General features: G+C 40.4%; 1 protein-coding gene across 11 annotated transcripts in view; it reads left to right on the forward strand.

Annotated features, from left to right (window-relative positions):
• Cit (citron rho-interacting serine/threonine kinase) overlaps nucleotides 1-16,894 on the forward strand; it is a 168,352-nt gene that overhangs the window by 16,283 nt on the left and 135,175 nt on the right. For all 11 annotated transcript variants that reach the window (XM_010604064.3, XM_010604065.3, XM_010604068.2 and 8 more), the window contains exons 4-5: nucleotides 1,369-1,544; nucleotides 7,786-7,887. In XM_010604064.3, coding sequence (XP_010602366.1) covers nucleotides 1,369-1,544; nucleotides 7,786-7,887 — 278 coding nt within the window. The remainder of the gene's footprint in view (nucleotides 1-1,368; nucleotides 1,545-7,785; nucleotides 7,888-16,894) is intronic.

Here is a 16,894-nt window from a genome sequence, read left to right on the forward strand (position 1 = left end):
TTGTGGTGCTGGGGATGGAACTAAAGCCTTGTGCATCATGAGGGTATTCTGTACCACTGAGCTACACCCACAGCTCAGGGTAATTTTGATTATAGATATCTTTGCCTTCATCTGGCACATAATCTCTGTGTGTGATGCAGTTTTCCCTATAGTATTCACAATTCAATTTTTAGGCCAGTTTCTCTGTTCTTCATATTCTTGCAAGTCAGGAGGGTCCCTACATGTCTGGTAATGTCTCAGTTCAGTGTATTTAGAATGGTGATAAATGAAATGTAAGATTACAGACCTGCCAACTGTTCATTCCATACTTGCACACTGACTATCTCTGCCTGAGAGACTGGACTTAGAAAAGGAATAAAACCATGGTATACAAAAGATAGTTGCAAACCCCTCCGGATCTGTGGCATGTCAACCCTGCAGAGCAAATGTCAGGGCTCCATTTGGTCCTTTGAGCTGAAAACTTTCCCCTTTTTAAGCGCTGGTACATGTCAAGGTGTGACAAAATTACCTGAGGAAATCATGTTAAAGGAGGAAAGATTTGTTTTGGTTCAAGGTGTCAGAGCTTTTAGTCCATGATCCTCTGGCTCCATCATTTTTGGCCTCTAGGGAAGCAGAACATTGTGGCAGGGAGTGAGTGGCAGACCAAAGCTTCCCACCTCACAGAAGCCAGACAGCAGGGAGGAAACTCCTTTTAATAGCAAAGCTCCTACAAAAACCCATTAAGCGATGAGTCCATAAATGGGTGACTCCATTGATGAGTATAAGCCCTTATGACCTAATCACCCCAAAAGCCCCACTTCTGAATGTAAATATTCAGGGCCCAAGCCTTACACATGTGAGCTTTTGGGGTGATATTTCAGATCCAAATGATAACATAAGGTGAGGAAGGCGTTACTATGCCTGACACAATGCAAGAGAGATAAAATGTGCAAGTGGGAGAAAACTAGAATAGAATGATCAGAGTTGACTAAAACAGGAATTATGTTGCTTATGTCACATTGTAAGCCCAGTCTTAACTGCTGGTAAGCGTGTTTGACCAGCTACTGCTCCACAGCCTCCAGAGGAAGAAGAAAAGCATGATTGTATCCTCCCTCCCTATTTTCTAAGTCTGCAAGAATCAAATTGTAGCTACCATGGAAACCGTACTTTGGAATTTCTAGAGCCCTTAATTTTAACTTAACATATAACAACACTTTTGTGCTGATTTTATAATTATTCATGATGGATTAGAAAGTGACTACATGTCTTCTGACAGTGAAGGAAGACACAAGAACACTTTTTAAAAATTCTTTTTCTTCCCCCCTTCTCATAAAGATGCACATAATTGAAGGGCTTTGTTCATCTGGGTGTAACTCTTCATCTCCACAGATTCCGACACCATTGCTGAGTTACAGGAGCTCCAGCCTTCTGCAAAGGACTTTGAAGTCAGAAGTCTTGTAGGTTGTGGTCACTTTGCTGAAGTACAGGTGGTAAGAGAGAGAGCAACCGGGGACATCTATGCCATGAAAATCATGAAGAAGAAGGCCTTGTTGGCCCAGGAACAGGTAGGACTTCAGGCTCATCCCTTTCTGTACTGGAATGTTTATTGCAGAGGTATGAAGCTGCCAGATTGGCATCTAGGATCCAGCAAGTTTTCTTTTGACTATGTAATTAATTATGGTCACATGGGCCAGAAGCTGCCTTTTGTTCTTATCTCTTCTTGAACTGATGGTTAATTTTGAAGGCTCATCAATTTCCACTGATTTATTCAATCATGATTCTATCGTTATGTTTTATTTCAGAACCAGGTTGGTCTTTCAAAAAAAAGAATTTAAGATCTTTCTTTCACGGCCATCAGCTAGAGATTCAGGGATATGCATATGATAGGATAAATCAGATAGCATTTGCTTTTGTGCAGGCTTTGGATACTTATATTGTAGACATGCATATTTGATTTTAAAATAGGCCTTTGAAGATGTTAAATAAAATTGTTACATAGCTAGGCAGTTGCTTGTTTGAGAACAGGTTAAGAAGTTATCTTTTCAATTGTGGTACTTTTCATTCTCTTGAGAAAGGCTTTGTTCTAGACATATTGATTCATTTGCTATGTTTTAAGAGACAGCCATCAGACTTGGAGTTCGGAGAGTAATTTATTAGTAGCAGACATTCCAGCGCACATCATGTGTCCGATAATGTACCCAGCTCTGTGGGATGTCTGCAAAAGGAATTAAAGTTGCATGGCTGTTACTTTCAGGGTTTAATAAGAACCTTGGAAAGTAGGAGGAAAATGCAAATTTATAAAGCAGGTGCTCAGCAGCTAAAGCATCGCAGGGGGAAACAATTAGCAAATTCATTAATGATGACATGAGGGGCAATGCTGTGGGTGAGCTAGGGACAGAGATGTCTTCACTGATGGGGAAATGTAGATACTGGGCACAGAGTGGCGAGGACATGCTAGGCAGAAGTGTGGCTCGTGGGTACCAAGATGCTATGGAGATGTGTGTGAGTGAGTGAGTGTGTGTGCGTGTGTGTATGGTGTGTATGGTTTAGAAGAAATAGACTGAGAAATGAGGATATTTGGATAGGAAGCGGGCAAATGGGAGAAAATTGCAAGAACCTGTATTTTTCTTTGTGGTGAAATAGGCATAACAAAATTTACTATTTTGATCATTCTTATTGTACAATTCAGTGGTATTAATAATGTTATATATACAACTATTTCTGGAAATTTTTAATTATCTCAAACACATTCTGTACCTATTCTATTACACAACAACTCCCCGCGTTAGCTTTTGATTGCTGTGACAAAACACCTGAGAAGATCGACTTGAAGGAGAAAAGATTTCTTTTCTCCTGGTTTAAAAGATTTTAGTCCACGATCACTTTGCTCCATCCTTTCTAGGCTGCAGTGAGGCAGAGCGTCATGGCAGTGAGTATGTGCTGGAGCAGAGCTGCTCACCTCATGGCAGCCAGGAAGGAGGGGAGTGGAGAGGGAGAGGGAGAGAGAAAGGGCCAGGGGCCCAACATACCCTTCAAGGGCCCTCTTCCCAGTGACTCCTTTCCTCCTAAAGTCTCCACCACCTCCTAAGTTGACATCAAGCCTTCAAACACATGAGCTTTGGGGGAACATTTAAGGTCGCAGCCATAATGCACCAATACCATTTTTGTAAGGCAGATCACTTTGTGGGGTGGTTGAGGATCATTTAGACTTTTGCAAAGAGGAGGCTGGGATCACAGTCTGGTCCCAAGGACGTCATTGATTTTGTGTGACTCCCCCCCGCCAGTCAGAAGCAGTGGAGGGTAGGAAGAATCATCCAAGAATGATGTGGCCTCTGCGTTTTAGAATAAAATATGAGCATTGTTATAGAAAGACATAAAAATGACAGGACGTTGCAGATAACCTGGAAGACAGGAATGGAAGTTACTCATTCAGCCTCCTGCATCTAAGTAGGCGCCGTCTATCATCAGGACACCCTCAGTGAGCATCTGTTTGGTTTGGCATGTGTGCAGGTCTTTGGGTAGAGGTATTAGATGTGCCTCAGCCTTGCAGTGCTTATGTTTTAGATAGGAAATAGTGCATGTGAAAATTACCACACTGCAGGCAAAGAATAGAATTGTTGGAATATATGTGACTTCCTCAGGCAAATGACCTGAAGTAACGGTGAGGTGTGAGCTGGGGCTCTCTGAAGACACACACATATGGGAGTTAATGAGCAGCATCCGTCCATTCTTTAAGAGGGTGATTATAAAAGAAAAGTACTGTTCTTGATGGAATCATGGCTAGGACTTGGAAGAGATAAGCCAGTACAGAAGAGACTGAAAAGAAATGTCAGAGAAGAGGTTAAGGAGAAGTGGTGTCCTGCAAGCACAGCCTGTCACTTGCGACAGGCCAGCACACTTTTCCAGAGAGCCGTGACTCCTGGAAGAGGCCCTCAGAGACCATTTACTCCGATGGATGGGTCAGAGGTCAGACCAAATGAGTGGTAAACAGGTAAAAGTGGAGACTGTTCTGTTCAGCCAACCTCCACTGAACTCGATTTATGTGTCAGGGCAATAAATTACTTGGGTGGCTGCTGTTTCCCAAAGGGCTTAGATGAAGCCCTGGGGTATGCAGGGTGATTTTAAGTAGCATACGGACAAATGATTTAAAGGTGTTTAACTGTTTCATGTTAACTAGCATAGCAAAGTCTGTGACTTTCATGGTGATGGTGTTAGAACTAACCAGAAGAAGGTCTATTTAAAATTACATTTATTTACATTTCAAAGAAATCACAAATTTATAGAAAAGTGGCAAGTGCAGTATCCTAGTCAGGGTTTGTAAGAAGAATGGAACCAGCGCGGTGTGTATATGTGTGTGAATGCATATATTCATATACGTATATATCTTACACATCCTACAGATGTAAATTGGGACATAAAACTAACCATCGTGTACAGTTTAAACAACTTTTTCTCTTGTATACATATATATAGATAGATACAGAGAGAGAGAGAGAGAGACAGAGAGAGAGACAGAGAGACAGAAAGCGAGAGAGAACCAAAAATGTATATATAACTTCAGGAAAAAAAACTTGTAGAAGTATTTTAATACTAAATTTATTGAGAAATCATGAGATTAATATAAGTTACCTTTGGCTTCCACAATTACAAGAGGTGCTCGGAGTGGTGGCCATGAGCTTCCAGACATTTATTAGTGCAGAGAACTGCTGCTTGGGCGACCTCGGTCATTGAGATTGCCGCACGTGCGTTTTCGGTTTCTTCTCCAAGGGCTGGCAGTGTAATATTGACATCTCTAGGGTCCCCCTACAAGGATAAGGCCATCTATTGAAAAAAATCATACTCTCCTTTTTCTTTTCCTGAAGCGTGTGTACATTTTTTTGTTGTGGACCCTGTACATACATCTAGTTAACCCTCCATATCCAAGGGTTCACATCTGCAGATTCCATCAGCTGCAAATTGAAAATATTTTTTTGGTAAAATGATGTGTGTACTAAATATGTACAGAGTTTTTCTGATCATTATTCCCTATAAAATACAGTATAACTATTTCCATAGTATTTTATATTGTGTTAGCATTATAAGTAACCTAGAGACGATTTGAAGTATAGGGAGAGATGTGGGTAGGTTCTATGCAAATACTGTGCCATTTTGTTTGAAGGATTTGAGCATTTTTAATTCTGTTATTTGCTGGGAATCTGGAACCAACCTGCATGGGTATCAAGGGATGACTGTGTATATAAATACAGATATATAGAGATTATATGTACAATAATATATATATGCACATAGCATATATCACAGAATATATGTATACGTATATGTATATATCTATAGAATTTATTTCAAGCAGTTAATTTACATGATTGTAGAAACTGGAAAGTCTGAAGTCTGTAGGGTGCTCTAGGAAGCTAGAAATTCTTAAGCCTGGTAATGTAGGCATGAGGCAGACTTTCTTCTTCCTCAGGGAAATAGCAATTTTACTTTTAAACTTTTCAACTGATTAGGTAAGGCCCACCAGATTATTGAGGATAATGTCCTTAAAGTCAGCTGATATTGATACTAAAATAACTACGTCTGCAAAATACCTTCACAGAAGGTATTTGATGGAAAAACTGGGTGCCAAGTTCTAGCCAGGTTGACATGTAAAATTAGCTATCAGAAAGTACAGTTTTTTTTTTTCTTCATCCACTTAATAAATTTGCAACTTGGTAGCCTATTTCTGAATACTTCAGTGGTATTTCTTGTAAGGGGATCTTTTCTCATGAATCACAAAGTAACCATCAAAATCAGGAAATTAGCAACAATGCATTCCCGCCACCTAATCCTCAGACCCCATTCAAGTTTTACCACTTGTCCCAATAATATCCTTTAGAACATAAGGGTCCAGTGCAGTCACACCTGGCATTTAGTTTTCCTGTCTTGCTATGCTGATCTTCAGTCTAAATCTGTTGCTTATTTTTTTCCTAGATAATTATGATCTTGATACTTCTGATGATGATAGGCCAGCCAGTTACTTTGTAAAATTTAGAGTTGTCTGACAGTGCGTACATTCAGGTTACAGATCTTTTGCAGGAATATCACAGACAAGCGCCTTTGTTCTGATTTACCCCAACAGGTAACTTAGTTTCAATTTGTCACATTCTGGGTGATACTTGCTTTTATCACTCCATTAACTAGTACAGGGAGGTGCTTTCATAGAAATGCGGGCCAGGGATTTAACTCAGTGGTTCCAGCCCCTGCCTTGCAAATGCAAGCACCCAAGTTCGATCCCCAGTACCAAAAAAAAAAAAAAAAAGGAAATATCCCATTCCTCACAAAACTTTCAGTGAACTCATTCATTCCTTTATGTGGACCCACATTTTCCTATTTTAGTCAGTGAGTTATAATCTGTTACTATCGTGTATATCTGCACATTGTCTCCAGGTTGCCTCTTCAAATTGGCACTTGTGTCCATCTGCAAATCTCCATCAGTTTTGAGTGCTTTTTTGTTTTCTTTTATTGCAAGATGTTCAGGCTTTTCTGCACATTTACTTTCACTTTCCTACCCCTGTCATCAGTCATTTCTCCAGGGAACCCTGTTTAGTGGAAAATGCTGGTTAGAGGCCAAGATTTGGATATAGGGCATTTGCATTGCTACGGTGGTATCATTGCTTTCAGACTCCTTTCAGTGGACAGTGCTAAAGATATGTGTATATGAATGTAATATACATACTTGTTCTTATCACATATACACATGCACACACATGCTTATACACATATACACATTTACTTTTGTATTTATTTTTATGTGTGTACTGTATACGTTGAAAGCCCAACTTCACATGATTCATTTTAGGTTTCATGTTTGTAACTTTATCAGCTTCCTGTTACTATGAAAATAGCTGAGATAATCAGTTTATAAAGAGAAAAGATTATCATTGTGGTTCACAGTTTGGAGATTCAGTCTGTGGCTGGTTGTTCCTGTGGCTTTTGGCCCTGTGGCCCTCAAGGTAGCCCATCGTGGCAGCAGAACATAGCAGACTGTTCACTTCATGGCCTGGATACAGAAGAGAGAAAGATGAACAGGCCAGGGCTCTAATTTTGCCTTCAAGGGCGTGGCAGTAGTGACCTGAGGACTTCCCACTAGGCTCCACCTCTTACTAACCCCACCGCCTGTTGTGCAGTGGGATAGGACTCATCCTTTAACACAGAGCCTTTTGAGGGATACTTGTCCAAACCATGGCAGTAACCCACCTCTGTGATGTTGTACCCTTAAACTTTTTATTTTCGGCATCTGCACGCATACTATCTACTGTCTGTTGATATTTCTAGTCTCCTTGTGGGTCCAGGTAGCCTGCTCCAGGACACTTCCTCATGTGGATGTCTCCCTCTCCATGTGCGAGCCCTTGATTGCCCACACTGGGCCCCTGCCCACACCTGACTGCCATCCCCCTCACTCTGCTTGGCCCTTACACCTATTCTGTTCTGGGTACTGCCATTCTCTGTCTCTAGCACCTGGTATGGATACTTGTCCTACAGTTCCAGAAGCGAAGGCGAAGAGAAAGAGAAACATATTTAGGATCAAAGTAAGTGAAATGACTTTGTAGGATGTTAAGTTAATAATTGGACAGGTGCTATGTTGGACCTGGCAGAAATTATGAACAAGGTAGGTGAATAACAGATTGGTGAAATGCCAGATTAAGTGGTTTTTTTTAAAAAAAATTTAAACTGGAAACATCAATTTAGGCTTAAAGATAGTGGAAAAGGCATTTTTTTCACATTTAGTTCTTCATATGATAACTGTCTAAAATTGTCTTTTACCCTTAGGTTTCATTTTTTGAAGAAGAACGGAACATACTATCTCGAAGCACAAGCCCTTGGATTCCCCAATTACAGTATGCCTTTCAGGACAAAAATAACCTTTACCTGGTGAGTCTTTATATCCATCTTTCTGGATTGTGTCAGGCTCTGTGATGCTCAGAAACAAGAGTTGCTCAATTGAATGTAGTTCTTGTCTCCGTGGGCCATGGCATCGTCCCTCATTCCTTCAGTCGCTTTTCTGACTTCCAGGTGTCTCCTTATTCTCCTTGTTCTAAAGAGTAAGAGCCAGCTCATTTAGAAACCCGTATTGACTACTGGGGACTGCAGCTGTGGCTCAAAGGGCACTAATGAGAAGTCGTCTGCTTGGGAATGGTCTGTACCTACCTTTAATGGAATTTCACTGTAATATTTTTTTCATGGTTGTTGCTGGTTAGGGTGCAGGGAAGGATAGAGAATGGATGGCTGATGGGTTAAAAAATACAATTAGGGGCTGGGGATTTAGCTCTGTGGCACTGCGCCTGCCATGCAAGTGCAAGGTCCTGAATTCGATCCCCAGTACAAAAAAAAACGAAGCAAAACAAAACAATTAGATAGGAGAATTAAGTTTTGGTGTCCTATGACACAATAGGGTGAGTATAGCTCATAATAATTTATTGAATATTTCAAAATAACTAGAAGAGAGGATTTTGAATAGTCCCAACACAAACATGATAAACGTTGCAGGCTGTGTTAATCACCCTGCCTTGATCATGGCACATTGTATACATGTGTTGAAATATCACACTGTATCCCATTAATATGTCCAATTGTATATCCTGTGAGGTAGAAGGGAGAGTCTTCTATCTTTTTTTCTAATTCCTCTGTCTAGGGAAACAAATATTGATGGTGTTATATGTTCTTTCTGACTCTTATGCCGGATGAAAAATAAATTGAATATACTCAGGTATGTAGCTGTACAGAAATGGTGCGTTACTCTCCATTTGGCTCTTCGGTTTGCTTTTTTGCCTTTTAAAAGTTTATTCCAGGCATCTTTATATGTGAGTACATACAAATCTACTTTTTTTTTTTGGTACTGAGGATTGAACCCAGGGCCTATTTCATTCTTTTGGATGGTGACATATATTTCCCTGATGTACAAACAGTGCATCTGATAGAATTCTAAAATTCACTTGAGGGCCTTGTTTAAGTTCTTAGGGGATTAGATTCCTAAATATAAAAAATATATCCTAGAAACAATTTTTGTTCCCTGATTCCACCCTTAAAACAAGACTATCCTGTTAGTCTTGAATTGAGATAAACTTTTATGGAGGCTCACACAAAAGAAAAGGATAAAAGAGAGACGGACTGCTGTCTTGAAACTCCCACTGGGCAGTTTTTGGGGTTTTCACTGACGTTATTTCTGATCTGCAATAAACAGTTTATTTGCCTTTGTTACATATTAGTTGAAAACCCAGTGCTTATAGAAAAGTTTTCCCTATCCTCAGCCTTCTGCATGAGGGCATTGGAAGATCAGCCTTACTCTAATCATGCGCTCCTTTATAACCAACAGCATGGCATGCCTGTTTTTTGTGGCCTCAAACTTTCTCTCTTGACTGTTACCATGGATACTTTCTTTGAGACCTAGGGTGTGAAGCTCTCATGCTTGCTGATGACCTTGGTATGTTTGGGTTTCTAGGGTCCCTGATGCTCTAGGTCACTAGCGCACAGGCAGCCTTTGCTGTATTCTCTCTGTGCAGCCTGTGCTGTTGGAAGTATGAACGGGCCTCTTCCTTAGCCCTCAGAAAGGAAGTTCCTTTGCAACAGCAGAGCTTCTGTTTGTTTGTTTCTTGTTTGTTTGTTTTGGTTATTTTAATTAGAGCTCTGCAGGGGGCTTTGTATACCAGCTTCTGAGAATAAATAAACCTCCTTTTCAAGGTAACACAGAACATAGGCAGTCCCAGAATAGGAAGATTTCATAACATCAAGGTCAATTTTGGTAGAGGCGATGACAAATTCTGAGTACTTTAAGTATAGGAACCCAGTTGAGGACATTGTTGTCACTTGGATGTGGTAAGCCACTGCTCAGAGATGCTTGCGGCCCTTGTAGCCACTGATGTTGATCAAATTGTCCCCAGGAGTGACACTCAGCTGCAGTTTTCTTATGTGTTGACTATAGTATTTTTCTTCATAGGTCAACGGTTCTCAAATGATTTCTTCAGAGGGTAGTATGTGGGTATTTTGCGAATTTCCCATTTTGAAATCATTAGTCTTATTACCACCAACTGTTTATTTGTTTGTTTATTTTTTTGGTATCGGGAATCGAACTCAGGCCCTTGTACTTGCCTGGCAGGCACAGTGATGCTGAGCTAAATCTCGGGCCTCGCCAACTGGCTTTGTCACAGTAGAAAGAACCTTATGTTTCTTTTTTCTTAATTGTGAATTTAGCTGCTGTAGACTTCTGCTTGGATAAAGCTCTCCTGGAATACTTCTCAGAATAGGGATATTTGCTGGTTCCTCTGCTAGTCCAGGCTCTCAGACATAGAGGCCTTTGTCTTTTGGGCAGTTTGGCTGGGGGGCTACTTTCTTGATCCTGCTGCTGGCATTGGCGTACTTAGCAGTGTCTCAGTTTTTGCACTGGCCATCTTGTGAGATGGGAAAGATTTTAAAAACAGCTACTTTCTGGAATTCTATTTGCCTCATCACACTGATGTTTGATTCAATGACATTTTTATACCTTTCTTTAGTACCTCAATTGGATATTACTCATGGGATCTTGCAGTTATTTCTTTGTCTTTTTCTTCTCAAGTGCTTTGGTACTTTGGAGTAAAATGCTTTCTCAGGATATATAGTTTTCCTATAAAAATCCAAAGTTAGCATAGGAATTAAATTGTGATCATAGGTCCACAGTCTAGTTATTATCTGTCATTCTGAAATACTCAGAGATCTGAATAACCTCAAGTTCTTATGTTGCATGTTTGGCAGCAAAATCTGATTTGAACTCAGTTTGTAGCATTGTTGTTAGAGTGATGATTCGTACATTTTTCTGCAAAACTGTAGGTGCATTTGATTGTGAGGTGATATCTCAGATGCTAAGGAGAGTGAATACAGTATATGTATGAAGTACACGGACCACTTTATCTTTACAAAATCTGAAAAATTCTGGATCTAGGAACATATTCTGCTGCGAAATTCCATTGTGTCTGTTGACCACCTAAGTTTGGGGGAATTTTCATATTCTAGTAAACTCTGCTGGCAGAGGAACACTATAATTTGTAGTGCTAGTGCAGCTTAATTGAAGATACATTTTAAATCAATGAAAAAGAAAATAGAATTCTGCATCCTATAAATCTTTTCTTGCTGTCCCATCGTCCTTCCGGTCCTGCCTGTGCTGTGTGAGTCCCACCTTTCGTTTTTTTCTTTCCTGCATTTCTCTCTGCATTCTCTCTGTCCTGTCTCCTCACCCCAAGTCTGGATGAAGTCAAGACTCTTCAACATGGTCCACAAGGCCTTTTTCTCATGTGCCTCACAGTATTCTTATCAAGTACCACATCTCTCCCTTTACATTCATTTTGAACTCCCTTTGGTTCTTTTACTTGGCCTCAGACCCTTCTGCATGCTGTTCACTCTTTTTCTGTTGACCTGGCCAACTTCTATTCCTCTTTCTGTGCTTGGCTCAGATGTCAATGCTAAAAAATCTCTCTGGGACCCTCCACTTCTGGGATGGGTGCCCTTCTTTATGCTCATAACACCTTCTACTTCTCCCTGAGTGGCTGTTGGTCTCTTCCGCCAGACCGCTTCCTGTATGAGGACAGCAATGGTATTTCTCTCGCTTCCAGTAGAGCTTTACTGAGTAAATGCTTGAGAAATATTCATTGGATGAATACTTGATTAATACATGATTAATTTCATAGAAATCTGATTTACATACAAATTTACTTATTGTGATACTGAAGTCATATTATGTTACAGTGGGAGTTTTGTTCTCTAAAGTATGTAAATCAAGATAGTCTCAGTAAGATTTCAAAAAAGTTTGAGTACAGTGCAAGGGAACTGAACTTGGGTCCTCCTGAATTTTGATGGTTAAGAATATCCCATGTGCAATGACCAGTGAAAGTGGCTTACCATTTTGTTGGTGTATAGAAAATGGTAGCAAACTCCATTGTAGCGTCTGGTTATATATACCAAGGTTAGTCCAGTGCAGTATTTTGGCAGGTTGCCATGGAAACTGTGTTTTGCTGATCTAGTTCATGAAGAAATATGTTCAATTCTGTATAACAGACGCTTTTATCAGTGTCTTTTGTGAAAGAGTTGATATTTACCAATAAAATACTGTTTTACAACTTACCACCTGCAGTGTGTTATATCTAAATTCTTTTAAGAGTGTTTGTATTGATATTTTTCATGATGAGGGACCCTTCAAGCTACCCTGGATCTCAGCCTATCATTGACCATCTACCTCCTTTCCCTCCTGTGACTGTACATTTTCTTCTTTCCATCCATTCCAAATGTTTTTCCCCATTTGCATGTGGAGAGATTTTTGTTACAGTATAGGCTCAGCTGCTGTAACAAAGAGACCCAAACATACTGTCCGGGCTGGTGGAGCTGCTCTGTTGTATATGATGATTCAGGGATCCAAGTTCTTTTCATTTTGTGGCTCCTCCCTTCCTTAAGATGTTTGTCTGCTTCTGTGTGGTTGAAGTTGGGCCATTTCATGTTTGTGTTCCAGCTGACTGTTAAGAGAAAAGGTCAGGAATTTAGAGCAAGCAGATTCCTTTCACACAGAGTGATGTGTAAGTAGAACTTAGTCACATGATTGCTTTCCTACCTGCTAGAGAGAGTTGGATATGTACTGTCTAGCTGGGTGTCTTACATCCAGGTAAAATTCTTATTACTATGGAAGAAGGGAAGTTTGGGTTGGGGGGAGGCAATGAATAGTCTGCTACAGAGGTAAGAGCTGGAGTTTGAGGCCTTCCTTATTACTTCTCTTTGCATTGTACTTCTGTGTCCAAAATGACTGCTGATACAGTCATATTTTGATGTGCTGCTGCAGATTAATTTATCTTTCTTCACTTGCCGTCATCCTGCACCTGTGTAATTTTGTGGGTAGTGTTTCTTTCTGACGTAGTTTGGAAACGGACTGTCTCTAGATAGTGACTCCATGGCCTTTGTGCACAACAGTCTGTATTATCATTGGGAGTGAGGAGAGAATTAAAGAAGGGAACTCTGTTGTTTATTTGACTGAAATGTGGCAGCTTGTGATAGTTTTGACAGCGAGACATGTGCCGTTTTGATCTTTTGGCTAAGATTATCTGCATTTTCAGGCATGTCTCAAAACTCACCGGGCATGTGTTCATGTGTTGCTGTTTCAGAAGCCAGGGTTTAGAAGCCAGCTGCCCATCGGAAAGAAGCTGTTACTTATAATATTGGTTCTTGTTTTATTACAGTTCCTTGTTTGGTCTCCCTAGAGTCATTGGCCTCTTCAGCTTCAATTTTTTCATTGGCAAACAAGATATTAATTCTTCTTCTTGACCCCAATTCAATTGCTGAGTGCATTATTGCCTTGAGGCGGGGGTTGAGTTTTCTGTGCTTTTGAAATAATTGTTTTGTGTTCTGGTGTTTTGATGCATATTTCAAGTGAGGGCACTTAGAGTTTTGCCATTTAGGAACCACAATTTAATCATGCCGTCCCAGTTTGTCTGGCCCTACCCCCAGAGTTTCTGATTCAGTAGGTCTAGGGTGGGTCACCTGAATTTACATTTTCAGCAGATTAGTAGGTGATACTGCTGCTCTTTCAGAAACTTCACTTTGAGAGTCAGTGTCTTAGAGCTTAAGCTATGAATTGGTTTCTGGTATTGCTTCTTCCTTTTGTCCTACCATGTGCACATCAGAATCCCTTTCCTTGTTCGTCGGGCCCAAGAATGGTACCTATTTCCCTGCAGTTGCTGGCCCTGGCTGCTCCATCATCCCATGTTTATTTCCTTTAAGCTAGCCCTAACCTTTGTAAATAGCCTCTTCATTAATTAACGTCCTCAATTTCCTAGGTTGAGTGTGCTGTTTCTTGCCAAGACTCTGGATGATTCAATACTCAATAAGTATTTTTTGAATCGATGCATGAATCAGACTGGGATTCATATTTTTTGAGATAAAGGGCCTTATCTCTTTTTTGTTAGGTTACCTTGCCCTTCAAGAATAATACAGGGCCTCTGCCAGGGGCCAGTCTGCTTACAGGATCCCTTTTCTCCTCCATCATGCCAAAGATGAGGAACACTGGGCAGAGAGTGATAAGCATGCCAAGGATGTCACTATATTTTTTCATGGCACTTTCAGTCATGCAAGTATTTCAAGGTGACATTTCTAAGAGGTGATTAGCACAGCACACTTTTAAATGATGCTTCATACAAATTGGAATAGAGTGCTTGCCTTAGTCCGTTTCCTGGTGCTATAACAAAATATGGATGGCCGAGTAACTTATAAAGAATAGAATTTTATTTGGTTCATGGTTCTGGGAGTTGAGAAATCTAGGAGCATGAGTTCAGCTAGCCCTAATTACCTTCCAAAGGCCTCATTTCCAAATACCATCATCATAGGAATCTGGGGGTTAAATTTTCAAAAATGAGCAGGGATACTTTCAAACACAGCAGTACTAAACAACTATTAAATATTCATATCCCCCCATATGCATGCACATGCACTTAAGCATGCATGTGGGTACATGCACACATATACACATTTGTCCTTTGTTTGAAATTCAGCACAATGGAGGGAAATTGCCTTTGGAGTACTTGGGTTATAGATGCAAACACCAACAGAGAAGCATCCGTTCCTTCCAAACTGAACACATGTAGGATTTGCCCTTTAATTAGCATTTGCAGCTGCTGCCATCAGAAGGGTCTGTCTCTGTTGGCCCGAAAGTCTCTGCTTAAAAAAAGCAAGCCCATTATAACTCCAAGCCAGGCTTGGCTGTCAGCTCTTGTGCTTTCTCTGCTACTGGTGGGCTTGCCACATAGTTTAGGGCTGTTTTACAAGAGGGCTCTTTCCTCCCTTCTCTTTCCCTGGCTTTTGATTACTATGCATTGGTGATCCTCATTTGGGTGACCTGCAGGTGTTCACTGTGTGCAGGAGACATTCCTAGTGCTTACAAGCTTGGAAGATTGCTGCTTCAGTGCTAATGAACTGGTTATTTTCCAGCACTTACTTGGTTGTGAATGATCTTGTCTTAATATTCAGAAAGGTTCCAGGTAGTCACTGAAAAAATATGAGCAGCAGAAATGATGGCGATATTAAAGTCAAGGTCTATTCAAGGGCATCTCTGCAACAGAAACTTTTAATTTGATTGGAGTAGGGAGCCACATTGGTCCTGCAGCCTCCTCAGCAGTGGGTCCCAGTGCAGTGCTAGGCTAGCTGCGTCAGAATTGCCCCCAGTAGCTTATCAAAAATGCAAATTTACTGATTGCACTCATGGAGCCTGGCCCATGAAGTCTGGAGTCAGTCAGTCCCTGGAATCTGTATTTTTAACAAATTCCCTAAGCAGTTGGGGTGGGAAGGAGATATAATTTATTCTTTTACACCAATTATTATTAATTCTTTTTCATTCCCTTAAGATGCAAACTTGTTGAAGGCAAGGCTGTTTTCTTGTTATCTAGAACAGTGCCTGGCACATAGTAGGCCTTCAAACATTTATTTGGATGAATGTGATTTATTTATTCATTCATTCATTCATTCATTCATTCATTCATTCATTCATTTATTTATTTATTTATTTATTTATTTATTTATTTATGGGTACCAGGGATTGAACTCGGGTCCTTGCTCTTGCAATCCAGGTGGCTGCACCACTGAGCTATATCCCCGGCCCGAATGTATTTTATTTTTAAAAAGCACTTCTGATGATTTTGATGGGCAGAAAAGCCAGAGAAACGCTGCAATGGAGGATTTTAACAGTCTCTTCTTGGTTTTGATGCCATAGTTTTTGGGAGGATCAGTGCCTTAGTAGGCATCTTAGAGTTGTAAAAATCAGGAAGAGAGTCACACTTTTAGATAAAACTAAACGGTGTGTATGAACTCTCTGGCACACTCTCTGGTGTTGACTTTGTCTTCGGTGTATTTATAGTGCACTGCCGACTCTGGTCTTTGGGTCACACACAACAAGTTATCTGGTACGAAGACTTAAAACTCAATTTTGTGACTTTTGATGATGATGCTTTTGGAGCCTTTTGATTTGGTGCCTTTTTTAAACAGTTCCAAGGTGTTTCTGAAAGCCCCCAAGTCTTGGTTCTTTATTATGTCACACTCAACAGCATGGTTGATTGGTTGGTTTCAAACAAGTCCTCTTTCTTATAGGCTCCATGAATTACAGAATGAGCTGCTGTACCCTATAGAGTATTCAGTAAGTGTCCAAACTAAGTTTTCCTTGTGGTGCACAGTTGAAATCTATAGTATGGTCCATCTGGAGTTATGTTGATGGATCAGGTTCATTTAATTTCTCTGATAAGAACCCAGTCTATTTGGACATTTGTCAGTGTGTCTGGTTTTTGCCCCATGTGGTGGAGTCTGCTGGCCAGCAGCTGCTGTCATTTTTATTGCTTGTTTTCTCAATCAGTCCTGGTTTTTAGTCTAAAGCAGTACAACATGGTTTCTTCCACACAAGTACAAAAGTGTGGTCTCAAGGTCTGTCCTCAGTCCTGGTTTTTAAAGACGTGGGAAATTGTTTGACCCGTAGAGAAGAGTAATCTAGGGTAAGTGGGGATCTTAGATAGGAGTAAAGACTATGTAACTTTTGGGGGGGGCGTTCTCAGGACCTTGCGCTTGGAAGGCAGGAGGGGCGCCACTGAGCTAAATCCCTGGCCCTTACTTTTTAATATTTTTAAGAGATTCTTATTTTCTGAACTATTCTTCTGGCTATAACAAATGGAATGTTCAGGAGTAGACACTAAATACCAAATAATGGTCAGTTTGTGAGCTTTTAGAAGTTGCCAGCAACTGCTATACATTTGACTTGCTCAGTCTTAAACTCGAAAGCTGTTCAGTTTTTTCCATATCTTTCATAGAGCCACAGGAAATTTCTAACTGTGGCGTGTCATCATAAATATGCATTGTTCTTATTTTAAGACATTAGGGTTCTACAAGTATGTGATTA

Source organism: Fukomys damarensis, unplaced genomic scaffold, assembly GCF_012274545.1.
Source record: "Fukomys damarensis isolate Sample0158 unplaced genomic scaffold, DMR_v1.0_HiC HiC_scaffold_12, whole genome shotgun sequence".
NCBI classification, from domain to species: Eukaryota; Metazoa; Chordata; class Mammalia; order Rodentia; family Bathyergidae; genus Fukomys; species Fukomys damarensis.